This window comes from Jatropha curcas, chromosome 1 (genome assembly GCF_041381405.1).
Source record: "Jatropha curcas cultivar XTBG-Jc1 chromosome 1, XTBG_Jcur_1.0, whole genome shotgun sequence".
In the NCBI taxonomy this organism is placed as follows: Eukaryota; Viridiplantae; Streptophyta; class Magnoliopsida; order Malpighiales; family Euphorbiaceae; genus Jatropha; species Jatropha curcas.
The window spans coordinates 3,336,506-3,364,077 of NC_143151.1; the positions used below are offsets into that span (position 1 = coordinate 3,336,506).

Sequence of the window (27,572 nt, forward strand, 5' to 3'; positions counted from 1 at the left end):
ATCTGGAAAAAAGATATTTTGTTTTTCCAAACTTAATATTAAATTTATTAAGCAACAACGTCAACCCTATAAGTTTGTCGTGGTGGAAAACTCCTTTCACTTCCTCGAGGTGCGAGTTCGATCCTCGGTTAGGTTCGAATTTTTTCGCTTTTTTCCCACGGAGTTGCAAACTGACACTTCTGTCAACTTCACCATCTCCAAACCCAAAACCCTCCCGCCCTCACTTCCGTTACCAGAAAAACCTTAAACCCTTTTCGCCTCCATCTCCATCTTTTTTGTCATCCCAGGAAGGCCTGCACTTTCTTTGTAATAACTCCTCTGCTCTTCACTATCCAAAGACTCACAAAAACGCACCTTGATTTTCTTTTATGAATCTCTATACATATTTTTGTTTAATTTAATCTCTTCTATAAATTTTCTCTATCTTATATACATTAATGTCAATTTATTTTGATTGGTTTGGTTTGATTTGGTTGGCGTGTGATTTTTTGCAGAAGTAGCAGTGTTGATCAAAGATGCATAAGACACAGCCGAAAAAACAAGACATAGTCTACACTAAGCATCCTTACATCGAAGATGTCGGCCCACGAAAAATGTTAGTCATATTTCTTTTCATCTATTATTGTATCTAAAGATACAAAAATTTCATTTACGTGTTATGTTTTGTGTGCTTTTAATTATGTTCTATTGCTATGCTTCTGTATTGCATTGCATTGCTTTTTATTGGATTAATTTGGATTATAATGGGTGTCTATTTAATCTGTATACAGCAAAAGTATACAATTCTCCTTGATGTCTGGACATGAGATTGTAAAAGCTGCAGAATGTCAAGTGTATTTGGGTCAATATTATGACACTAATAGAAAGCCTGTTCAAGGAGGTTTATTGGACACCCACATGGTATATCATCACATCTTACCTTTGTTTGTGCTTTTGGGTTTTTTTATGAATTTGGTTCTGTTGATGCTCTATTAGCTACCGTATTGTGGTAAATATAAGCATTAAGAGGAAAGAATTCTAAGAAAATTATGTTCTTTTGTGGATGGGTTTCAGGGTCCTGCCAATAAAAATTCCATGTGTCAAACTTGTGGCGCAAATTTTAATGACTGTCCTGGGCATTTTGGATACTTGAATCTTGTCTTGCCAGTTTTCAATGTTGGGTATATGACCAATATTTTGGACATTTTGAAGTGCATTTGTAAGGTAAGTAGATTGCTTAAATATTATCCTATTTGCTATAAGTCTGATGGCAAAACATTTAACTTTTTGTAATTTTTTTTATTCAATGATTGTTTTTATTTTTGCGATTTGTTCTTTTTGCATTGTGGTGAATTATCAGATCTGTGCTTAAATAAATTTTGTCAGATTTGATGGAAGATTTTCAATACTTGATTGTACTAATACTTCATTCCATCTTGCATAACAATCAATCGTATTTCATAACCTTATATTTAAGATAAATTGAAAGTTTCCAGCCATCAATTCCATAATTTTTCATTTTCATACATTGTGCCTACACTCTCCATCTGTCTCTCTAAAAATTACATATTTCTGAGATTGATGCGTTAACACAGATGTAGTAAGTAACAGGTATTATCTTTACCTGCTGACTTTTGCTGAATAGTCCTCTTTCCCCATTATTCCATGTTCAAAGATGTATTTGTTTCTAATACTTCAATGCCGAGCATTTTTTTTTTCTGTACCTTTTTCATTTTCTGGTTGTTCAACTTAAATGAAGTCATTTTTCCTTATTATGGCATATAAACGTTTGTGTTGCTCATGGCTAAGCCAATAGGTATTGTCATTGCTTATCTTGCTCAAATATGTTAGTTCTTAGTGCCTTGAACTTTTTGCAGTCTTGTTCTCGCATACTTTTTGATGAGAAACAATGTAAAGCGCACTTGAAAAAAATGAGAAGCCGTAATCTAGAGCATTTGAAGAGGACTGATCTTGTGAAGAAGATCGTAAAAAAGTGTAGCGCAATGGCAAGCAATAAAGCAGTGAGGTGCATGAGATGTGGAGATATGAATGGTATTGCTTCTGCTTCTCATGCTTGATTGATGAGATACTTTTCATTAACATAGATGCAGCTTGCTCTTTGTTCTTCTTTACAAACATATCCATGAAGAAGGCCATAGCATGTCTTGGAGATTCTTTATGATAGTTTCTTTCTTCTTCCTTCTTTTTTCTTTTTTAATTTCCAAATTCATATCATGTTTAATCATAACTTGGTCAAGATTGTATTACTTCATGCTTTTTTCAACAACGAGCTTGTCCCTCTTTTACATTTTTTCTTGACTGTTGACATGGATATAGGTTATTTAGGATACAGTAGCAGGATGGTCTGGTCATGTTTCTGTATTGATAGGTGTATATGAATGCAAATGTACGTACATGCATAGATGCATTTGAGTTTGTGTAAATAAGCTGGCGTAGTTGTAATTAGTGTCGAATGCTTGGAAACCAAATCCTAAGATTGCTCACGTTCAGTTTCTGAGCTTCAGTTGTTACATGTCAAATGCTCAACCGAGAAATTAAATTATTCAAGTTATGGATGTAGTTTCCAGTCATGGGTTGTGCAATTACTATCTATATTGGATATTCCAACATATATTTAAGTCCTAATGTTCCAGCTGTTGATTCTTTTCAACCATTCAAAATGCATTATGGCATTTATCCTAGCATTGCTGTTCCTAGGTGTTGTTTTGTGATGGTTTAGATTTGGGGAATTTAGGCTTTAGGATTTGTGGAGGTTGTGGTTGATAAAGGAACTTGCTCTTTGTCAAATAAACAGGCTTGAAGAGGTTTTCTATGATTTTCGCTGGGATTTAAATTTAGGACATGTTTGATAAGCTTCCACTAGTTCAGGTTGCTGGAAGTTTCTGGCAACAAAGACATCAGATTTGAAGTGCTGAAGATGCAATACACTTCCTGTTCATCCTTGCATAAGGAAACTTCATCTATCCGAGAGAGAATATTTCATGACCTTTGAAAGGGAAATATTTGCTAGCTTGTTTTCGAAGTGGATAATAGTAGTGTGTATTAGAGGGTTTTACAGGTTTATGGTTTGCAACGTGGTGTTGATTAGTTTGAGATTTTGATTTTCAGGTATGGTCAAGAAGGCAGGGTCTGCTCTAAGCATTATTCATGATCGTGGAAAATTAATTGATGGCTATTTGGAAGAATGTAAATCTGCAATTTCACATACAAAAGAGTTTCGGGCACCAATTAGTCCAGCTACATATATCCTCAACCCTGCCAGAGTTCTCTCTCTTTTTGAAAGAATTCCTGAGGAGGTATGCTTTTCTGGCAATTTGATTTGATAAACTCTTGTCTTTGCTTATGCTTCTTTCCACTTTATAATGCCACTCTCTTGCATTACAGGATTGTGAAGTGCTTGGTCTGCGTGATAGACCTGAGAAACTCATCATTACAAACATTGCTGTGCCACCTTTATCAATCCGACCTTCTGTTGTAATGGGTGAAACACAGAGGTTTCTCCAATATATATTTTGCTCTATTTGTTTTAGTTGCTATGCTCTTTTGGGAGCATGATCATATTTGATGTTTACAGATTGATATGTTTCTATTACAGCAATGAAAATGACATCACAGAGAGGTTAAAACAAATTATCCAGGCTAATGCTAGCCTTCGTATGGAGTTGCTGGAAGGAAGGAGAAGTGCAAACAAATATCTGGTATGATAGAGGATCTCGATAATGTGTTTAAACACTTTAAAGTTTCAATAGTTGTTGGGTGTTAGATAATGGATAGTATAACCCAATGGTCATATGAGTGATCTCTATCAGGTTGATTCTTTCACTTTGTTGACCTGTCAATACATTGACACATATGTTATTGAGCGGTAATTATCACTTCCCTTTGCTTTTTGGTACTTTGTGTGTGTGTGTGTGTGTGTTTGCGCGCGCGCACATGTGCTAATCTTGTAAGTTCATGAATAGGGGTGTAAATGAGCAGAGCCGAACTCGAACCTGCCAGGCTCAAAGCTGTGCTCGATAGAATGTAGCTCGGCTAGATGAAAGCTCAAGTTTGACTCGAGCTCGACTTGATGCTCGAGTTCAACTCGAAAAATTTTAAGCTCGAGTAACCTAAAATAAAATCATATATATGTATATATAAGAGCTCGATAAGGCTCGACGTGCTTTCGAGCTTGATTTGAGCTAAACTTTTTCGAGCCGAGCTCGAACAGTTTGCAACCCAACTCAGCTCATTTACACCCCTATTCATGAATAACTAAAGAGCTCTTTTTGCTTTCTGACCTTTCACTTTACCACTTGATTTCCACCTCCATTGCCTAAAAGTATTCTCACTTCAAATGTCTCCATTAGTGAAAATCAGAGCCAAACTTCTCTACTTTTGATTTCCTGAGCAAACTTGAATTTTTATTGTTTATCGTAAGTAGCTACAGCAATATCCGATAATGATTGGTCTTCCCACTTCTTATAAATATATGAGAAGTGGGAGGTCTTAGGTTGGAGTCTTCCCAATCATAGAAGCTTTCACTAATTTGATGAGAGTTGGATTACCTCTTGTTGTATAACCTACAATGTTATTCAGACAATTCGACCTCCAATGAATAAAAAAAAAAGCAACAATTGAAACTTTCATATGATCATAACTAGTCTTAGACCTGGCAATTAATTTCACCATCTATTCCAATTATTATATACATGTAAATATATGTGTTAAATGATTCAACCACTCTGTTCACATTTGGCTAGTGGTTTCTTTTCTTAATGTCAATGTTCATGCTGCGTTAAGATAAGTTCATCTCAAATGTATAGTATGTTATTTTCCCAGACTCCTTTCACAGGGTATTATTGCATTGTGCTCATGTTGAAGATTTTGGTGTAGGATTCTTGGGATGGTCTTCAAGCTGCTGTTGCACTCTATGTAAATAGTGATGTACGTGTTCCAAATAATGTTGAAGTTGGAAAGCCATTGAGTGGCTTTGTTCAGCGCCTCAAAGGAAAGACTGGTCGGTTTCGTGGGAATTTATGTGGAAAGCGTGTTGAATATACTGGCAGGACTGTCATATCACCAGACCCTAATCTGAAAATTACTGAGGTTAGGTGTTCTACTGCACCATGAATGGCTTGTCTGCTTGTTTATTTATTCCTTTTGTTTATTTGTGCTATAACAGTCTATGGGTTAATAGGTGGCAGTTCCCATCCATATGGCTAAGATTTTAAGTTATCCTGAACGTGTTTCGAACCACAATATTGAGAAGTTGAGGCAGTGTGTCCGTAATGGCTCTAACAAATACCCAGGTGCAAAGATGGTTAGATATCCGGATGGTTCTCAAAAGTTCGTATTCTTACCATAGCTTTCGATTGGATAAATGCTTCTTTTTATCTGGAATTCATTATTTTGCTATACAGGGTTTTGATAGGTAATTACAGAAAACGTGTTGCTGAGGAACTAAAAATTGGTTGCATAGTTGATCGCCATTTAGAAGATGGAGACGTCGTTCTTTTTAACAGACAACCAAGCTTGCATCGAATGTCTATCATGTGCCATAGGGTGATTGTTAATTTTAGATAAAGTATATTATAATTATATCAAATATCATTCTTCTGCTATTCGATTGAGTTTTCTTTTTATTCTATCAGGCAAGAATTATGCCTTGGAGAACATTGAGATTTAATGAGTCTGTTTGCAATCCATATAATGCTGATTTTGATGGTGATGAGATGAACATGCATGTCCCACAAACAGAAGAGGCTCGAACAGAGGCTCTTTTGCTGATGGGGGTAAGTTCTTTCTCAGATTTTAAGGTCATTTATATTTTCATGCTTGGAGAACTATAACATTTTAGGAGCCAAGTTAATGTTTCACTTTTAGCCTGCAGCAGCTATTAATGTTTCTAGTTCAATCAATCCTCATTTCTTTTGATGATATCTATTTTGAATTTTAAACCCTCTACACTACTGGATGATGTTGATATACTTTCAAATTTGCATGAGATAGAAACTCCATTCCAAATACACATTTTCCTTAAGTTTGTGCGCTGATGACTTCATCTCCAAATACATTTGATTCCTGAACTATATGTGCTCTCTACATAGTAAGAAACTCAGTAATTGTACAGTTTTCAGTGAAGGGAAATGAATTTAATGCACCATAATGTAGTACATTAGGTTCTCTTCATAACCTATCGTTTTTCACTTTTTTTTTTTAATTTAATATTTAATCTGTGAAGTTTGAATTATAGAATTATTTATAGAAAAATACCCCATCGCTAATCAATTAAGTAATTTCGCTGAGTGTTTGTTTGTAATATTGGAATTCAACCGTGTGGAAATTGAGTTTCCTCTCATAGCTTGTATGTCTAGTAAACATTCATAAAGTGTCAATGACCATCAATGATCAACCTGTGCATTTTTATTGGTAAACGTGAAAACTTTATGGCCTTGTTTAGCCTGGAAACTTTTTATGCTTATATTTTCTAGTTTTCTTTTCCATTTTCCAATTTCTATCTTTCTATTTTTCAAATTGAAAATTGAAAAACTAGGAAACAGGTTCATTTGTTTAATTATCCAATTCTTTGTTTTCCATTTTGACTTTGTGAGAATATTTATATTGAATAAACTATTATTTTATTAAAAACACTAATTATTTGAAAGTGAATACATAATAATTCCACACTTGAATTTCTTAATTTTTTTAACCTAAAAGATATTTTTTTTCAATTCTGAAATTGCCATGGCTATTATAATAAAACTATTGAGTGTAACATTTCAACTTACAAAAAATTTTTTATACAGCACTTCTTTATTAAAATTAAAATTGAAAGAAATTCTGAAAAATAAGAAAAAGCATTTACATATGAAATAATATACAAAATGCTGTTTCCAAGATTTGAATCCAACAAAGAAATGCTGAAGAAATGGAAAACAAGCATATTTTCCACATCAAGTCATAACTCTTAATTTCAAGGGTTAACATGAATTTCGAAAACTTGAAAATTGATTTCTAATTTTCAATTCAGAAAATTTTTACAACTGAACACCAAGCTCCATTTTCTAGTTTTCTTGGAATAATTTTCTGGAATTATGCCTTGTTCTCCACAATTAAACAAGCCTGTAGTTGTCAGAACTCAAAACTATTAGTTAAAGCACACATCACAACTAAACAAACACACATTTACTCACTTCCTAAACTTCTAGATTACACTGTTTAAATTGTGTTAGTTTTTGCACAAAAATGCTGGATGGGAAAGAAAAGGTGCTCTGGCTATTGTTATCCAACATTATTTAGGGTATGCTAACCATGGATTTTAACTTGCACTTGTGGCTGCAGTTGCTGTTGTGGCTGTTTCTGATGGGCCCTTATGCAACCTTTGCAGCCAGTACATAGCCACTGCAGCCTGGTATTGAACAAATGAGTTTAAATTGCTGAAATCATTAATGAATAGGTATTGAAGGAGTTCAACAAATTAAGAACAAATAGTGAGCATAAGTACGTCAAATATAGATATTGAATCCATGGTTTGATTTCATTGTTGTCAATTAATTTTTGTAATTGGCAGCGGGACAAAGCAAAGAGTCAGATCTAACCTTATTTGGCACTTTTGCGTCAAGATTCCTCCTCCTGGTTCCTGTTTCCTTGATTGTGATGTCCTCCTTTTAACGGCAACTTTAATTTTTAAATGATTTGGTCCATTTTTGTGATTGATTTTTTTTCCAAGGTGTGCTGTGCATGAAATGGACAGCATAAAAAAGTAGGATCTGCAGTGGGGGCACAATGATCCCACTGATCCAATAGTGCACCATGATTCAATCACATTTGGTATTGTTCAATTTCATGAAAAATGACACATTTGACTGCTGTAAAGTAACTGTTTACTGAATTCCTTCAATTTATGGAATTCTTATTGACATATAGATATATAAATTAATTTTTTTCTCACTTTTGCAATATTTTGGAGTTTATTTTTATCATTTTAGCTTTAGGGTCTTTTTTATTTTTCATTTTGTTTTTTTCCCCTTCTATCTACACATCCATTAGGGAATAAGCTCAGTTCTTGCTTTCTTTCAGGTTTTGAACGCCAATGGAATTTTCTAGACTGTGCATGTTGGTTGCTTTCCTTTTAAAGCTTTTCTAGTGGCCATTTTAATTTCCCATTGTCTAGTACTATACCTTTAGCTATCAATTGTTTCAAATTCCATTGATTGTTTATGCTTGTTTTCATCTTGGTGTTGTTTTATATTTAAGAAAATTCCCCAAATATGTAATACCAGATTAAAACAAATTCAGCGGCATTGCTCTAGTAATTACTATACCATTTAATTGCAGCATAACCTACTAGCATAAATAGAAATTTCAAAAAGCATTATACTCATGGTTACATAATGAGTTGGATTATAATTTAACAAACAAGCCCCCATGTTTAAGGTGCTGTTTCATAGTGAATATCAGAGTCAACTTGAAGGATGCTTTCTGGAATATACATCTCTCTCTCTCTCTGTCTCTCTGTCTCCCTCTAGCTCTCTTGGTAAACAGTGGGCCATAGTTGTAAATAATAGTTGGGTGGTGTTAAATATTATTCATGAGCCTTTCTTGGACCGGTTACATTGTTTCATATGTTGTTTTGCTTTTCTTGTAACATTATGATAATTGTCTGAGATTTTATGTGTGTTCCTCAGGTTCAAAACAATCTATGCACGCCAAAAAATGGAGAGATCTTGGTCGCTTCCACACAAGATTTTCTAACTTCATCTTTTCTCATTACAAGGAAGGACACTTTTTATGACCGTGCTGCTTTTTCACTTATGTGCTCTTATATGAATGATGGCATGGATCTTATTGATTTGCCAACACCTGCAATACTCAAGGTTAGATTATAGATATGAAATATTCCCTTGGTTTCTTTTTTTAACAATATATATGTGTGTCAGTGTTTGTTCTAATAATTCTAAAAGTGAGGTTTCCTCATCTCCTTCTGGTTTAGGGCTTTTAGATGTTAATTTCTTTGTTGTTTTTTCATGATGGTAATTGAGTCTAAAAGGGCCTGATTGAATTTTATATTGGTAATTTACGCATTGCAACATCTAAGGCCTGGAATGAGAAAAGGATTCATGTCTCACAATTAAATTGAGCAGCTTGACACAAAATCACTCCAGATTAATGCCTCACACACACCTGCACCTTAAGCGGCTTAATTTCACCAGTGATTATTGAACTTGCTACTTTGTCAACTTGGTCATCTAAACTTCAACTTGGATCAGCAGAATCATTCAGCTTTAAGTTTGTCTGAATAAGGTTTTTTCTCTGTCAATGCTCAAAAATTTTGGTTAAGATATTTACAGAAGTTTTGCAACATAGAATTTATTTGAAACGAAATCAAAGTGACTTATGTGTGCTAATATGAATTGAAGTGTAGTGATTGTGCTGAAATTTGGAGATAATTTAAATGGCCCTTGGTGAAAACGTGAAATTAAGCCCCTTCATAAATTGTTGGATCCATGTGGAATTCATTTAGATTTTAGTTGATATTCACAGTTCGGTGATCAGGAAAATGTGCTGATCTGTTTAAGCATGCTAGAGATTTGATTTAACATCATTCTCTTTCAGTAGAATCATATCCTTTTATCATGTTTTGGTTGTCCGAAAATTCCTCTACCTTTTATGATTTTGAAGTTCTTGTTGCGCAGCCAATAGAGCTTTGGACTGGTAAACAATTATTCAGCGTCCTACTTCGTCCAAATGCAAATGTGAGAGTCTACCTGAATCTCACTGTTAAGGAGAAGATATACTCCAAACCTAAACCAGGAGATAAAAGAGAAAAAGAAACAATGTGCCCTAACGATGGTTTTGTTTATATTCGAAATAGTGAGCTAATCTCTGGACAGCTGGGAAAGGCTACTATAGGTAAGTTTTCTTGTTCATCCAAAATGGTTGGTAGAATTGATAATCTTGTGTGATGTTTATTATTTTTTTGAGGTATGCTTTATCTTATTTCAAAGAAATGAATATGCACTTTAAAAGAGCAACTATCAGAGAAAACTATGATTGACTTAGAAAATTCAGAAGTGATTTGCTTTACTTCCCAATTTCTAGTCTCCTGTTTCTGTAGCACTGCAGTCCCTTTCAAGTAAACTAGCTAGAGTTGCGCTGGTCTAAGATAACTGTATATTTAAAAAGCTAACAGTATTGAAAATTGACCATATGGAACCAATCTTTGGTCTGATCCAGTTTCTGAAACACAGTTTTGGTGGAGAATTTTATTTTTCTTATATAAGCAATATTTTTTCAGGAAATGGCAACAAGGATGGACTTTACTCTATTCTTCTCAGAGACTACAATCCACATGCAGCTGCTATTTGCATGAATCGGTTAGCTAAGTTGAGGTAACTGTCTATCACAAGTCCTTCAATGAGCAAATTCCTCCTCATTATTTTGGTTCAACTGCAATGAATTTTAGTTTTGAGATTATCTTTTGATGTTCACATATCAGAATTTAAATATCTTGTTTTACATTGAACTCGTATTATTTGCTTGGTGTTGTTGGATGGGCAGGTTTATGATGTTTTACACTGGAATTTTATTTCCTGAATGGAAATTTTGATTAATTTGATTTTCCCTTTTTTTGCTCCAATGGGGCTTCCAACTTTTTTATGTTATGCAAAGGTTAATTCAACCTTTCGACTTGGGAAAGTTTGAGGAATATGCCTACATGCAGGTTTGAAAATTAAGGATTTGGCGGTTGAGATTAAAGAAAACTAGGTTAGTTGTTCGGGTTGAATGTCATTGCAATAATTACATTTGGCGACAGAAATATGAAAAATTCATAAATGTAAGCTTCAGGGTTTTCTTTTCTGCATGGACATTGCAATGCAGAAAGTAAGACAGGAAAATGGAACTACATGTATGCATAAGGAAAATTTGTAGTGCGAAAAACCTGCAAAAAAAGAAAGAATATGTACTTAAGAGGTAAGAAGGCTGAAGGAAAACTTCAGAAAACACATCATTGGTGTTTTGGAGGCTCTCAAAATTTCTTAAAGTGGAGCTTGCTTTTGGAACTTTAATAATGAATATAGCATTTTGTGCCTCAGATTCTGTAATAATAATAAGCCCATTTGAAGATTTTTCATCCTATTCTGTGTGTTGAGAATGGCATGTGCGATGATGTATGGTTAACCCTTCATCTGAGCACCAAACAACATATGATTCTATGTCCTTCTCTGTAGCCTGATGCACATGTTGTTTATTTCAGTTAAGGTTTTAGGATGTTCCTCAAATTGAATGTTAGGATTTTATAGTCCTCTAATAACACTTTTTCGTGATCCTTTTTGAAAACCCAAGCAAATTTCATAATATGAATAGCACTTGGTCACCTTTCTCTCAAAAACATTTTTCCAACCTGTGGGACCTGCTTGTCTGTTGGTTTAGAAGAGCAGCGTTGGAGATAATAGATATCAGATGTGACAAGTACTATGAGGTAAACTGGACAGTCCGTAGTTTAACTATGATGCTGCTCTGGAAGAAACCTGACTGGGCAAATTAATAGGTGCAATAGACAATGGAATAGGTGATGTTTCAATGAATAAAAAAATTGTAGTGGTAGAGAATGGTGTGGGATACAATAGGAAAGAAATTAGTACAGAAGTTAAAAATAGTCTAGACGTGAAAAAAAGTTCAAATTATCATCTAGCCCTCTAATCTTTTTGTTCCAAAAAGTTGAGGGCAAAATTATAATTTTCCTTATAATAAGACTACTATCCTTCGTCCCTCCTTAGGATTCTATCCAAACAAGTGACCGAAAAATAAACTTCCCTTCTTCAATATTTTCATCATGAGAGTGTGTTAGAGACAATTTCGTCTTTGAATGTCATTAGGGTGATGCACCTCCACCTTTGACCAAGCCGAAATATTTTTGAACTAACAGACTAACAGCTTGCAGATGGGATTAAGTGTTGTGCCTTTAACAAAAGTTGGGGACTAAAAAGTATAAATACGGAAAGTGGTTAGAAGTTTAGTAGTTTGCCTTAACTACATACTTTCTAGGATGTAAAGAAATTATTTGCAGTATTTTCTTATCTTTTCTTTTAGGTTGTTGGTATGTAGTACAATCACAATCACAAATTGCATATGTTAATATTATGTTTACAGGTTTTTTTTTTTCGGTTGATTGGATGTGATTGTTCCTTGAAATGCAGTGCTAGATGGATAGGAAATCATGGCTTCTCAATTGGGATTGATGATGTCCAACCAGGAAAAAAACTGATTGATGAAAAAGCAAAAACAATTTCAAATGGCTATCAACATTGTGATAAACTAATACAGGAATACAATGAAGGAAAGCTTGCACTTAAACCAGGTTGTGATGCCATTCAGACATTGGAAGCTGAAATAACTGAAACATTAAACAAGCTTCGAGAACAAGCTGGTGATGTGAGGATCTGGACTCTTTTAAATTTTGATTCATTATGTGAATGTCTTGACTGTTTCTGTGAGGATATTTATTAATTGCATACATAATCTTCTGCCTTTCTTTCTTTCTTTCTTTTTTTTTGTTTTTTTTTTTTAAATTTCTTTATATGGATCTAGCATTGCAGGGCAAGGGTGCTTATGGTTCCTAACATGCATCTTTTTATTTCTTACTGAACCAATAACATTATTACAAACAATGCTGATTTAACACTAAACCATTGAGAGAGACTATTCAAGGTTTTGGTTAACCGTATGACCAGTTGAGTAATCAATTTAATTTTGTTTTACTATCTGAAGACATTGATGAAGGGAAAGATTTATTTTGAGAGAGGAGAATGAGAATATGAATTGAGATCTTACTTTTAAAGCTTTTTTTTTGCTAGATTTGACCAGTCCTCAAGGGAGAAAGAAAAAGAAGAAAATAGGGGAAAAAAAAAATTCCATTGCGTAGTATTTGGGGAGGGATAGACAGCAAGGGTAGCAGGGAAGTATGTGAGATAAGTCAAAAAAAAAAAAAAAAAGGAAAAACTTGGGTTCAAATTGATAATGTGTAGATATTGCAAACACTATGCATGGCTAGAGGGTATGAAGGAGCAAAGGAAGGAAAATGAAGGACAAACCCCTTTGTTATCTTGTTCGGCGTTCATTTTCTTTCTCTTCAGAGGGAGAGTGGAAAGGAGAGTAATTTTTCTCCTTTTTTCCACCTCAAGCTACATAGAGTGGTTGATACAAATATTTCATGATCCTACTATATAATGGTTCAGTTGGTAAACTAAGGAACTTTTGGATGGTAAAACTGAAACCAATCTAAAAACAGCAAAAATACAAACTGAAAAACTGAACTGTTTGGCTCTGTTAACTCTTTTTAACTTTGTTTTTCGTTTTTCAGCTTAACTGGTCAGTTATGTTGACTGATAATCTGGCTTTTGCTTTTGAAATTCATTACTGAAAGACTAAATCATTATTTGCTTTAAGTCAATTTCTTTTTGATGCAAGTCATCAAGTTTATTTTTGTTGGCTTTTGGAGGCACCTCGTAAATCCCAGCAATAATTTTACTTTCTTCTTGTAGGTATGCATGAAAGAATTACATTGGAGAAACAGTCCATTGATCATGTCACAGTGTGGATCAAAAGGTTCCCCTATCAATATCAGCCAGATGATTGCATGTGTTGGTCAGCAATCAGTTGGGGGTCGTCGTGCGCCAGATGGATTCATGGATCGAAGCCTTCCTCATTTCCCTAGAAAATCCAAAACCCCTGCAGTAAGTTCAATTTCCTTCCTCAATTTATCATTTATTCTTTTGTTGTATTTTGGTGTGAAACCTGAATCATATGGAGGCGTCATGTAATTCAACTGTCCAAAAATACGTAGCTGCCTAGAGTGATATTATCGCATCTGCAGAAATGTCTACCCTGGTACTTCCTGGAATAGCTATTGTTAGAACTTAGAAATTGAAACAGATCAGATACTATTGCGATGTATTGAAGTTGGGTTCAGATACCAAGCCCATGTGGCATGGAGCTAGAGTTTAACTTGATTTCTGTTACTTAAATGGAGCTTTTGTTAGTAATCTTTATGCTAATATCTCATGCAGATTAAGGGTTCAGTGATACTTGTGGCTGAAAGTAGCTTCTTTCTGTTGGGCAGAATAGGTTCCTTTTCCTTTTCCTGCTAATAAGTAATCTGTATTTCTACACGTGGTTTTAGAAGTCAGTTGAATATGCCTTTTATCAACTGATATATATTGGATTTTAAGCCAACCGTTTTGTGATTTAGTTTCATGATGGCAATTGGATACACTTGTATCTGTCTGACGTGGCTAATACAACAGTACTGATGCGGAATTGTTATTAACAGAATGGTCTTTTCCTTTATTTTGGGAAAAGGTAAAAATAAAAAGGAAAAAACAAAGAAGCAAAAGAAGAAGAGCGACAGAAGAGTGGGGCATGTGTGGGGCTGCACCTAGGCAATTGGATAGACTTTTTCTTTCTTTTTTCTTATAACCTAATGTCTAATGGGCCTTTTCTTTTAATTACGCGTTGTCTAATGAGCCTTCTTTTAATCTTTTATTGGCTTCTCTCTTAACTACCCATTTGCATAATAAGGGCTACAAATTAACATAAAGCACTTTCAAAGTTTTTAATCTTGCATTTTAATTGTCAATCCTTGTTGGCACTTCTTTTGTTTAATTATCAAATTGTGATAAGGGGCGCTAGCCATGTATATAAAAAAAACTTGATTTCATATCTAATAATGTTAAAATGAATTTAAAATCCTAAATATTTTTGCTCCAATGCTATTAAAAAAAATAATTAAGAAAGATTTATGCATATTTAATATTTCAATTGTGACTGGATTATCATAATCTGGTCTTAATGATTAGTTACATAATTGTGTACTCATGAATGTGAGTTCATTTTCTAATTTTTGATAATTCCATAGTTGTGCCACTGAATATTGTTAACCTTGGCCAATATTGTGATTGATACCTATTTTTAAAGAGCTTTTTCTAATGTATGAGCAACAGAATTGCCTTTTACGCTCCTATCCCGCCTGTCTTTCTTGTCCTGGTTCAATATTTGGACTTCAAGTTTCATTGTAAGAAAACCAGAATTAACTATTATTGTCATTGTAAGTATTTGTCGTGTCTTTCTGAATGGTCTTTCTAAATGTCTTTGACTATTTATTGAGACTATAATTAAATGATACCATTGGTGAAACTTCCTATAGCTTTTGAAAGACTTTCTTTTTCTCTGTGTTGATCTCATTGTGATAATCTGAAGTCGAAATCACGCTGGAACTTGAATGTTGATTTGGATATGTGATGCACCTGGCTTGCTAATGATCTGTAATCATTGTTTTTGTAATTTGATTGCACTCTACCACCTATGTTTATTGCATGCACAACTGGGAGAAAGAAAAGTACAGAATCTTAAACTTATATCTTCACCTTTCTTTCTATAATTTTACATTTGATCTGTTTACAATATTAGCTGTTGGAAATGCTTAGTGTTTCGACTTGTATTCTTTAAAGTACTTGTCAATGAAAAAAATTGTCATGGATTTTGCTCTTATGCAGGCCAAAGGCTTTGTTGCTAATTCATTCTATAGTGGTTTGACGGCAACTGAGTTTTTCTTCCATACAATGGGTGGCAGAGAAGGTCTTGTGGACACTGCGGTATGGATAATCTTCATTATTGCTTCCTTACCCATTTAGATTGATCACATGTTCACTTGTTCATCTTCTATTGGTGGAACCTTTTAAAGCCAACGACTCCAAGTCATGGAATGACTTAAAGAAAAATTTGAGCAAGTCTGAAGAAACTGTAGTTAAACTCTTGCATATTATTAAACAGCTCTAGAGAACAAACTACAATGTTAAAAGACTGATCATGCTTGTTTGGAAATTCTTTATATGTAATACAAATTGCTAATCTCTGTCAGTGATAGTGCAATGCGTATGTAGTATCTCTCTCTCTCTCTTTCACACACACACACTCACACACACACACACACACACACACAAACACACACGCAGACACATACACATATACACACTCACTCACACTCACACCCGTAACATTGTTTATCCTGAGTGCTGAAATTGCCATCTTAGTTCAATAATATGGATGGTATGGAGTGGAAGAGCAGAGGAAACTGGGATTTCCTTACTATCTTAAGATGCTGAAGATGTTATTAAATTGTTGTTGCTGCATATAATCTTTGATGAATGATTCTATATATCATTAGTGAGGTGAGTACACTATTATATACAAGTGTTTGCAACCTATTTATGAAACCCTATGTATTCAATCCCTAAGATCATGCTAGCCTATTTACAATAGATAGTTGACTTTCTTTAACACTGCAGGTCAAAACAGCTGACACAGGGTACATGTCTCGTCGACTCATAAAGGGTTTGGAGGACTTGTTTATTGATTATGATAATAAAGTACTAAGTGCAAATGGATCTGTAGTTCAATTTGTTTATGGAGATGATGGCTTGGATCCTGCAAAAATGGAAGGAAAAGGCGGAGTTCCTTTGAATCTTGATCGCTTGTTCATGAAAGTTAAGGTTTGTAGCTTTGCCTCTCTAATTATCTGGAATTTAAAACTATTGGAAACATTGAAAACAACTGCTGAATGTGAATTTATAGGCCACCTGTCCTGCTGGAGAAGGGGACTACTTATCTCCTTCAGATATCTCCAGCTGGGTGAAAACTTTGCTGGATGATTATGACAAGGCTTTTGATAGCGTTTGTTCTGAAGCCTTCAAACAGAACCTCAGTTTCTTCCTGGGAAATCATGTTAAGAGATTGGAAACGATGTTGAAATTGGACAATGGTGTTGAGGAGCAAAATTCTGAAAATATGGAAGAAGTTGGAGGCGTAAGAGGAAATACTACTAATATAGAGAAACTGGCACATAAAATATATGGTATTACCAAAAGACAGTTGGAGGTCAGTATTTACTATTTAATGCTAATTATGACTGACATTTTGTTCTTTCTTTTATTGTTTTATTGATCATTTGGTGCTTTACTTACAACTTTTTTCTTGTAGCTCTATACGTTTATAGAACCATATAGGTTGGAATGAGATGAAGACTAAAAATAATTTGCAGAGAATAGTTATGCTTACAAACGCATTACCCTTTTTAGTTGATGAGGTAGAACATCAGCTGAGTAACTGTGGATCACTGAGACTGATAAAGTGGAATAAGGCATAGCTTTCTAGGAATTGGGCCTATGGGGAAGTTGGCGCCCGAGCCTGATGAAAATTTTCTTCTAGCTATTGTCTAGTTCTGGTCTCACAGTTAAGAAAACTTTGTTTTTCTCCTTGTTCCAGGTGCAATATGTTGAAAATTAAAAAGAAAATAAAGCAATATCAATAGAAGACGAAGTTGAGATTTTCAAGTCATTAGAGGAAAGTTTGTCATGAGAAAATTGGATGTCCACGTGCTTATTCTGTTTCTAATTCAGGAATACTTAATGACTTGCAAGAAAATAATGGATGGCATCAAAATCATCTGGATCATTGTCCTAGCTCAAGGGATGCTATGTTTAACTAGTTATGCTGTTTCAAGGTGTTGAAATTAAGGATGTAAAGAAAAAAAAAAAGAGAGATTCTTGTTCTTGCTCTTAATTCTGTCAGTTATTGCAATTACATTAGGACTTATTTTGCATGCCTTCATTTCCAATTCAGCTGGTAATAGGGTGGAGAAAAAGTAATTCTAGGTTCAGTTCTACCAGCAAAAGAATATGAGGGAGTTTGGCATTGTCATTTGCCTTCAAAGCACAATGCCAAACATTTATACAAGTCAACATATATATACATAATAACAAATGTGTTCCTGACATTCTTTCGGCTCATCAGAGCCTTACAGCTTTTGCCTTTGGTAGCTCTTGGTTTGGAATTGTTATTTGTTTTAATGACTTTATTTTTCCTGCTCTTCTTTCCAGCCGTAGCTTTTTGCTTGATGTTTAAAAATATATCATTTTCTTCACTTATGATTTATAGTGACATTAACTATATGTGTGTGATTTATAATCAAACTATAGGTCTTTCTGAAAACCTGCATTGTTCGTTATCTTTGGAAAAGAATTGAACCTGGTACAGCAATTGGTGCAATTGGGGCTCAAAGTATAGGGGAGCCAGGGACACAAATGACATTGAAGACCTTTCACTTTGCTGGAGTTGCAAGCATGAGTATCCTTGCTGATTTCATTTGACTGACAATTAACACTTTATTAATTACTTCTAAGATCTGGATATAAATGGGTTTTCAGTTTGATTCCTTAGTGTTTTTTTAGATATCACACAAGGAGTTCCTCGCATCAAAGAAATAATAAATGGGGCCAAAAAGATCAGTACACCTATCATTACTACTGAGCTTGAGAATAATACTAATGTGAATGCTGCCAGAATTGTGAAAACTCGTATTGAAAAAACTGTTTTAGGCCAGGTATGCAGTTAATTCATAAGCAGACATTAAAGCGCTGCCTTTTCAGTTAGTCTTCTTGACAAGTTCTGTTTGTATTATGTTTTTTGAAGTTTGGAACTCAGGGAATTCTTGATTTTTGCATATTATTATTTGTTTCAGATATTTAAAGTGCTTTTCTCTAACATCAATTATGGTTTTTGTTTTATCTTCATTTACTACAATTAGTCTATCTCTCATATATTGGAGCTTCTGTGAGTCCCAGTGTCGTATTGCACTTGTAATATTATATCCTCAAAATAAGCTTTAAATTTCTTTTATATAGCAAATTGTGTTTCAGTCGTCTGCTCTATATTTGAAGGTATTTCTTGCTTTTTCTTCATTTACTTCAAATCTATCTGCTAATCTGATTTCCTTATCATATTGTAGATTGCTAAGAGTATCAAAATTGTAATGACTTCAAGATCAGCATCTGTAGTGGTTACACTTGACATGAAAACAATTCAAGAGGCGCAATTATCTCTGGATGCTAACACTGTGAGGGAATCCATTTTACAGACTCCAAGAACTAAACTAAAGCCACAGGTAAGAAATATTATATAGTAATTCTTAACATTTTGTGAATTACAGGTTAAACATTCCATGGCTATATTTACATGCAGAATATCAAGGTATTGGATATTAGAAAGTTGGAAGTTATTCCCCTGGGTGATAGAGAAAAAGTTCATTTTGAGCTCCATTCTCTTAAAAATATGCTTCCATCAATTACAGTAAAGGTGAGAGAACTTTCCAGATTATGTTTCATTTTCTCACTTAGTATTGCTGGTAGCATGTGTATTTACCATGTCTTTGGATGACAGGGCATAAAAACTGTTGAACGTGCTGTTATTGCCCAAAAAAAGCGTGAGGGTAAAGCAAGTATTCAAGAGCTCCCAACCTACAACATGTTTGTAGAAGGGTTAGTTTTCTACAGATACAACGTGTTTTATCCGTTAAACTATTTATAAATCAATGTTTTTGTTTTGGCTAGTTCCTGTGCCTTGCCATTTGAGTTTCCGGTCTTTATGCAATATAGATGATTTGGGAATAAAAAAATACATACAAAATATTGCGATTTCCCTTGAGGGTCCCCATTCAATATCCCACAATATTTGTATACCATCACATGAACATCAAACAATTGCTATCACCCCACTAGATTCCTCAAGCAAAATAAACGAGAGTAAAACCCACTTTTGATAAACCCAGTGTTTGGCAACCTACACTGAAGGACCATGTGTTAGACAACCCATGCTAAAGGATACCCGCAATTAATTGAACCCAATTAATTGCACCAAGAGTGGAGACCCTAATCTCTGAAAGCTGAAGCTCTCTTTATCTCCATCCAGATGAGCTATCCAAGCTGCCTTGGTTGCCTTTTTTGCCCCTTGTTCTGTCTCACCCGGGCCCTGCTCACCCCTTTGGTTCCGAGCTCTATCAAATGTTCAATACTATATATGTATAGGAATGTAAGTCGGTTTACTTTGCTTCACAATGAAGCATGTAAACTAACTTTGCATGGTTGTCAAATTTCTTCATTGTGAATGATTTGGCAAGCACGTGGGCACTAAAGTCGAGGCATCATAGCAAATGTGGGGAAATGAGACCAATGAAGCATTACTCAGTAGCAATGGCATTATTTTGGTACCATGTCAAGGCACTGAAAGTAAAAGTTTAAGGAGGAAGCTGATTGTTCCATAAAATGATGTCAGGACCAACCATCATAGCAATTAAAACATTTTGCTTACCATTTGGTAGTGGCATGCATCTTTTATAGTTCATATAAAAGCCATTAATTGCTTAGATGATATAACTCCTTAGAAATCATGTTTTTATAATGGTTTGCCTAATACAATAATCACTGCTTTTTATCTTTGTCTTGCAACTGCTGCTGAAGCTCCAAGGAACTGAACATATTGTCAGAATGCAATTTATCTTAGATTTTAAATTCCTTGTGAAAACTTGTTTTAAATACATTCCTAACATTTATGTTTAAGAATTGGACTAAATTTGAAAATCTTCCCTAATTAAGAAGTTGTGGATTAATCAAGCTCCTTGTACATTACATGTAGAACATCGTGACAGAATTGAAATGCCAGGTATTATTTACTCTTTCACACATTGCTCAATGTTTTGCTGACAAGATTCCACAAGAGCAATGGAGGGCAGATAATCTATTGGCCTGTCCTCAGTGCCCAGTTTCTTGTTTCTGAATAAAATTTTATATTTGTGAAGGCTTTTCTACTATTCATCTATAACAAATGTCTACATGAAGGAATATGTTTTGTTTGCTTGAATAGAAGCTATAACAGGATGATCGAAGCCCTTAGCAAGCCAATCTTCCTTTTGTGAAATGAACACTTGTGATTGTGTGTTTATATATATATTACGTTTCTCCTTCACTCCCTCCTCATCCTTTCTTTTAATGTGGATCAGAAAATTTCAAATGAAAGATTGGAGGGAGGAAATGTAGCAAAGAAATTAAATTTCTGATTGATATAGGTTAAATCTCACTTGTGATTATTCAACTAAGCATTTAACTCGTGTGGTAACTTTAGTTTGTTGCAGAAAAATCACCAAAGCTTAATGTTGTCTCAGTGAGGTCACCAGAACTACAATCCAGTTAGAAATCTGTCATGGGAGTCCAGAGTGCCTATTTACTCAAACTAGGCAATGCAAAGTGGAATAGTAACAGCTGAAAGCCTGAAACTATTCTCTCCCAACAAGGCTTATTAGGTTGAGTTCCAATAGGTTGCCAAGTCATATCACCAGCAATGATTCGCTGGATATGCCACAATGACTTTATGAAGTGAAAATTAAATTTGGTGATTCATCTGCAAAAAGTTGAAGTTCATTTACTCTGCTGAAATTGATGCTGTTAATTGAGTGCTGTTAACCCAAAGTTAATGATAACAACAATCAAGTCTTACTACTGAGGTTGCTCATCTTTATATAGCAATTATCAAGCAGTGTCATTGATTTGAAAATAAATGAGTGGACCTTAGCTATTTAAGTTTAATTATGCCAAAAGATGCCCTAGAAAGTTGAACAATTCGTAGAATACTGGAGTATTGCACATGATGAGATGACAAATATTTGATTTTCCCAAAAGATGCCCTTGTTCCTATGATTGTATTCCATGTTGTCATTAGAGAGTATGATCTGAAATATTTTTATAAACCTGACCATATGTCATGTAAATCTTTGTAGCATGGGTCTTCAAGAAGTTATGGGAACTGAAGGAGTGGATGGACGCAAAACAACAAGTAATCATGTAATGGAAATTTTTAAGTATCTTGGAATTGAGGCTGCCAGAAAGTGCATCATTGATGAGATAAAAAATGTCATGGAAGGTCATGGCATGAGCATTGACACACGTCACATGATGCTTTTAGCAGATCTAATGACATTTAAGGTAACTTTTGTAGCCGTTTTGATTTTTCACTGAGAATTATCGCTGACAGATTTGGTTTTGGCTCTTGTTTTCCAGACATTTATTTCTAAGGAAATTTGATTTGACTGATATTGTAACAGGGTGAAGTTCTTGGAATCACAAGATTTGGTATTCAAAAGATGGACAAGAGTGTATTGATGTTGGCTTCATTTGAAAAAACATCGGATCATCTGTATACTGCAGCTGTACACGGGAGAGATGACAGGATTGAGGGAGTTAGTGAATGCATCATAATGGGCATCCCGATGCGGCTAGGCACTGGAATACTCAAAGTACAACAAAGGTAAAAACATATTCCTTCTATTTTCTTGTTCGATTTTGATGATGATTATCGTGGACAAAATGAAATCAATTTGCTAAACGAAACAACATCTACCATGAAGCCTCACATCTTCGGAATCATGTGTCATACTGTTAGTCGGGTGACAAGTTTACTTGATCAATGATATTTGAGAAATGATGGTGTTACCTTTATTCAGAGTGCTTTGTTCAATCACTACACATTTACTTACACATCTTCTCACATATTTTTAAAATTTACACATCTTCTTTCACATATTTTAAAAATTTTTAAAATATTTAATTGATAAAAGCCTAATGACCAGAAATTGGAAGCAGTACATCCATTTTCCCTTCGATAGTGAGGGAAGTAGCGCCCCCGAATCAAAGGCGGTTCAACAGGGGTCGAGCCCTTCCACTTCAAATCCTGGCCCTATTGAGCCGTCGGTCAAACCTCGAATCTTTTCAGAAAAAAAAAACTTCAATTGTACCAAACCTTTTCCAAAATAGACTAACTTACACTAATTTTTATAAATTCGTAGCTGGTGCACACCTTTTTATCATAATTAAAATGAAATACTCTTTTTCTAATCACTCATTCCCAAACTCAATTCTAGCATAACTTTCTTGAATCTCTCCTCAATTGTAAGAAGTGGTAGTTTAATTTTGATAAAATAGTCTATCTTGGAAAGTTTGTGTACAATTGCAACTTAAAAAAAAAATTGGTGTTTTTTGGTCATTAGCCCATTTTTAGAAATAGATACCTTTTATCTTCTCTTCTCCAATCTCTCCTCTCTTTCCCTCTTTTGATCCTTCTTTCTTTTGGTGTCTCCTCCATCCTCTAGCCACTTCTTACTCTTCCTTCTCTTGTCAGATATTTTATTCTCTCCAAGTCATCTATTTCTTCTTTTTTATTTTTTTGTTGGACTGACTTCTAAGAACCCTAGAAATAAATATTCATGTTTTTGTTTTTTGGTTTTATACACGGATTATGGTACTTTTCATCTTCCACTATTCTTTTAATCCTTTGCCTTGGGATGCAGTATGTAATTGTTTTCATTCTAGCAGTAATAATTTGGTAAGAGATCATATATTTAGGAGAAGCTTGTTAATTCAAAACGACAGATTATTGACTACAAAATGTTTCTCTTGTTAGTATATGATGTCAATTTGTAGTTATCTAGCTAGTTCCATTACTTCTGTGACTCGCCTCTCAAAGGTGTGCATGCGCCTTGCAACTGTGAACCAGGACATTCCCTTGACCTTAGCGCATCTCGTCAGAAATTATTTAACTTGGCTGGGAAACTATAGCTATATAGTAAAAGTTGGCAGAAATCCTAAATTTCCATAGAAGGGCTCCTTCCAGGACTAATCAACATCACACAGATAACAAATAGAAGGGCTATCATGGGTATTCCAGAATTTGGAGGAATGCATGTTATTTCTTGAACAGTTTTTGATTCTTCAACTCTTTCAGATTATTAAGAGAACATAAGAGTGAATCAGGAAAGTAGTGGTGCATTCCGGGCAGGTCATGTATATTGATTTGCATGATCTGAATTGCTTAAACATCAACTTGATAAAAGTTTTTGTGATGGAGAAATCTTCTTTAGAAAGACTTAAATCATGACATGCCTAGTAAACCAATTTACATCATCCACCAACAAAACTTTAGCTAATAGTGTTTTCTCTGCAGGGTTGATCCACGGCCAATGCTGACAAAAGGATTAGATCCTATCATGGCTTAAAGAGTTCTAGATTTCAAAGTTCATCTTGCAGTGCAACTGAGTGCACATCCATTACCATCCATCTGCTTGCTGAAGGTTAGATAATGTATATAGAAACCTAGACTGATTTATGTATTAAATTTCTTATGTAATTTAAGGTAATTTTTTCTGAAAAGAAAATGTGTGGGTTTTGGATCTTGCTTCAAGCACACATATCCATAGGGATCGTCTGAAAGTATCAGATATAAGCTGACAAAAGAATATCACTAAATATATATACACTTGGCTTTCCACTTTATATGGCTTTGTTGAAGAGAATACCTTTCAGTTTGGATAATCACAAACAGTTATTTGTAACTGGGAATTGTTCTGCTCTCCTACATATTGTCTGATGAAAGCTCTTCTCCACCAAACCTCAAACGCTCTTTGGATATTAGGACAGTCATCGCCTTTGTTAAGGAATCGATCAAACCAATTTAGCAAAATAGCTTGTTGCTGCAGCAATGGAAGGGTAAGAATTGTTCTCCCTAATCCATCTTCAACCAGTTTCTTATCCACGGATTTACAAGCCCTCCTTATCCATCCAAAGTCTTCATAAAGGGCTTCCAACCAAGTAGACAACAACGAAAACCGAGTTTCTTTTGGCACCAAGATTTGTCCTCTCCCAATGGCAATACATAGTTGCGCTGTAATCTTACTGATTTCATGTCGGTAGATAGTAGGAACTTTTGGATGGAGACTTGCAAGTTCCTTCTGGTCTGCCCATAGTTTTACAAACTCATCTGCTGCTTTTTTATCAATTAGAATATCAGCAATCCACTGCAAATTTTCAGCCTCTCGAGCTATTTCATTCATTAAACCTCCTCTATCACGCTTGGCATCATCCATGCATGTAGCTTCAGATAAGCAGAAGACGAGCGAACTAAGACATCCATGGCAGAGAGAATAAAGTGTACTTTTAGAAACATCAAGCCTACTATCATTATCAGATGAGTCTTCCCTAAATAATCTAGAAATTACAGTTTTCATTTCCCTGCGAGCTTTATCATCTTTGGCTTGTAAGACACCGTTCAACAGTCTAAGGAAGATATCATCAGCATTTGTAGTAGATAATTCAGACGATACTCTTTGCAGAACTTCAGTAGCTGAGTCATTAAGCTGAAGTTGACCGAGATAAGATATGACCTTTTCCTCTTCATCTTCAGACCATGGTACAGCTTCCAAATATTCTAAGCATGACATAATCCCAACATCAAACATGATTGCTGCAGATACCTACAACCAGGCACTAATATTATGATTTTTTTTAATGAATATTTCAAACTCTTTGGCACAGCAGAAACCAGCAATGAAAAACAGAGGAGAAAAATACATCATTTCACATTTTTTGAAGTTACTTCCTTAATTAAGCCACAAAGTAGAGCAATTTGAAGTACCCAGATGAAAAACAGAGGAAGAGAAGACATTTTTTGTACATCATTTTACTATTTTCTTCTTAAATGAATCTCATATTCAACTCAGTCGGAATTGATAGAGTCCGATTAATCTGCAGCTCCTAGTTCACGCTTGGATTGCAGCATACTGGATAAATGTGCAGTTGATTCTGTCCCTAAACCCCTACTATTCTAACTCTGCTCTAGGACAAAGAGGAGTTGCTCTTAGGCTGCTAAAGGCTAGACCAGTCTGATCCCTTTCGGCTCTTTAAAAGCCTTTATTATTTCTTATGATTTGTATCTATTCTGCAACATACACGTGTGCAATTCTCATGGCCATGAAATCAGAGTCTGCTAGCAGTAAAGTAATAGTATGCAGAAAACAATGTTTCACAGAACCACAAGTAGAGATCATAACACATTATTTGGTTCCATTGTGAACTGTTAAATTTGCAACCAAATAAATGTTCAATCCATTAACTGCCAACCAAATCTACTCCGGAAACTGTTTTCATTCTTCTGATGAGAATGGTTAGTTTTTCCTTCTATTTACAAACCAAGCTAATACATAAAGTGCAATTTCTCCCACTTTCCTCAGCATTCTTGGCAACCAAACATTGTGGAGTCACCGAACAACAAAACAAAACACATTAAGCCCAACATATAAAGATGAGAAACCTATCCTAATAATTAGAATATTAGCAACCTATCAAACAAGAAGATATAAAACATCAATTTCCAATCTCTTCTTCATTTTACTCTTCCCAAATTCGTGCAATCACCAAACTAAAAAGTAAAAGCATTTCAAAGCAAGCAAAAATCCTGAAGACGTTAAAAAGAACAAACAACACACAGTCGGCATAAAATTAGCATTTCCATAAATAAAACAAAATGGATATCTGAACTAACTTTTAGTTTTGTCATCTAAAATGCGTATAAATATTATGTAATATACCTTGAGCAATTGCAAGACCTTCGTGACCTCCTCTCCCAACAATCTCTTCTTCAAATCATCACAATACATCAAAACAAGAGTTTCCATGTAAACCTCTACATCATCACACTCACTTATCTCTACTGAATGCATTACACCCTTTTCTCCATCTCTTAACTTCTCCCTAAAGAATCCACTCTTCTCCATCAAAACCCTTTTATGCACATCAAATGAAACCCTGTACCCATCTTTCCCTATCACTGTAAGCCTCACATCACCCAATCCCAGCCCACAATTATTCAAGTTGTCAAATTCTTTTACCAATTTTGAAATTTTTGATTGAGATCTTTGGCGATTTTGCTCAAGGGCTTGCTCCTCGGACATCATTTGGAAGAGAGTTGGATGGTGACCCGGGCGAGTTGGTGGTTGAGTTGACTCATTGGAGTTGAAATGAGGTGGAGACATTAGGGTCTTAGAATTGGGAGAGTTTAAAACCCTAGAAATTGTGGTTGTTGAAGTTGTTCTCGAAGGTGAAAAAGAAAGCGTTTGGTCTGAAATAAACCCTTGTTTTATCATATTTGACACCTCTCTTGATGCTGCCATTGCAATCTAATTACAAGAAGCTAGTGAAATGGTTACGATCAGTATCAAGTTCAAGAGACCCTGTATTATTCGGATCTTTCTTTTTTCCCTCGAAAATCAACTGTTATTTTCCGGAAAAGTAGATTGTTCAAGAGAAAGGGGTAGAATCCAAGAAAGAAAATGAAGAAAGGTAGGTATGATCAGTATCAAGTTCAGGAAACCCTGTACTATTAGGAACCTTTTTCTTTTTTTATTTTTGACGGGAAAATTAGCAAATGGGTTACCGGGAAAGCCGATGTTGTAAGAGAAAGTGGAAGAATCCAAGAAAGAAAACGAAGAAAGGTGGGGACTTTGGATCCGCAGTCGAATAATAGCAACAAGTGGTGACCAACAGTGTGGGTAATTATGATGTCTCTTTAAAAACCTGAAAAAACGGTTGTTTTTTTAAAGAATAAGGAGACAATATACTCTTATTGCACGTGCACTCACGTGCCTTTCTATCTATGGTGATCATGGTTCAATGGAATTAAGGATTTTGGAGGGACAAACAAACCCCCGAGAGGAATCATTGATCTTGATTTGGCACAACCAACTCTCGTAAATTATGCGGAGTGATAGGAACAATTATTAAATTGTACTTGAGTTGACAAACCGAGCAACTAAATAAGTCCGAATACATTCTCGCTATGTATTTATTTCATTAATTATCAAGATTTTTATTTGATAT

General features: G+C 34.9%; 2 protein-coding genes across 3 annotated transcripts; one reads left to right on the forward strand and one right to left on the reverse strand.

The window, feature by feature from the left end:
- Positions 1-113: 113 nt before the first annotated feature.
- Positions 114-24,194, forward strand: NRPC1 (nuclear RNA polymerase C1). 2 transcript variants are annotated; one of them, XM_020676836.2, is made up of 28 exons: positions 114-132; positions 495-595; positions 771-900; positions 1,054-1,203; positions 1,857-2,031; positions 3,109-3,296; positions 3,385-3,494; positions 3,596-3,698; positions 4,876-5,088; positions 5,180-5,328; positions 5,403-5,544; positions 5,634-5,774; positions 8,670-8,858; positions 9,678-9,894; positions 10,280-10,373; positions 12,183-12,417; positions 13,527-13,718; positions 15,537-15,635; positions 16,329-16,532; positions 16,615-16,917; positions 18,018-18,165; positions 18,270-18,421; positions 18,827-18,982; positions 19,060-19,173; positions 19,258-19,355; positions 21,647-21,851; positions 21,971-22,173; positions 23,866-24,194. In XM_020676836.2, exons 2-28 carry the CDS (start codon positions 516-518, stop codon positions 23,915-23,917), a joined length of 4,242 nt encoding a protein of 1,413 aa, XP_020532495.1. In that variant the 5' UTR covers positions 114-132; positions 495-515; the 3' UTR covers positions 23,918-24,194. The 2 variants fall into 2 exon arrangements, with proteins under 2 accessions (XP_020532495.1, XP_012064930.1); XM_012209540.4 differs by lacking the exon at positions 114-132 and adding an exon at positions 147-306.
- On the reverse strand, positions 24,133-27,349 carry LOC105628174 (BTB/POZ domain-containing protein). The gene is made up of 2 exons (XM_012209541.4): positions 26,285-27,349; positions 24,133-25,171 (listed from the first exon to the last, which is right to left on the reverse strand). The coding sequence occupies exons 1-2, from the start codon at positions 26,864-26,866 to the stop codon at positions 24,221-24,223; spliced, it is 1,533 nt and encodes a 510-aa protein (XP_012064931.1). The 5' UTR covers positions 26,867-27,349; the 3' UTR covers positions 24,133-24,220.
- Between the last annotated feature and the right edge of the window lie 223 nt (positions 27,350-27,572).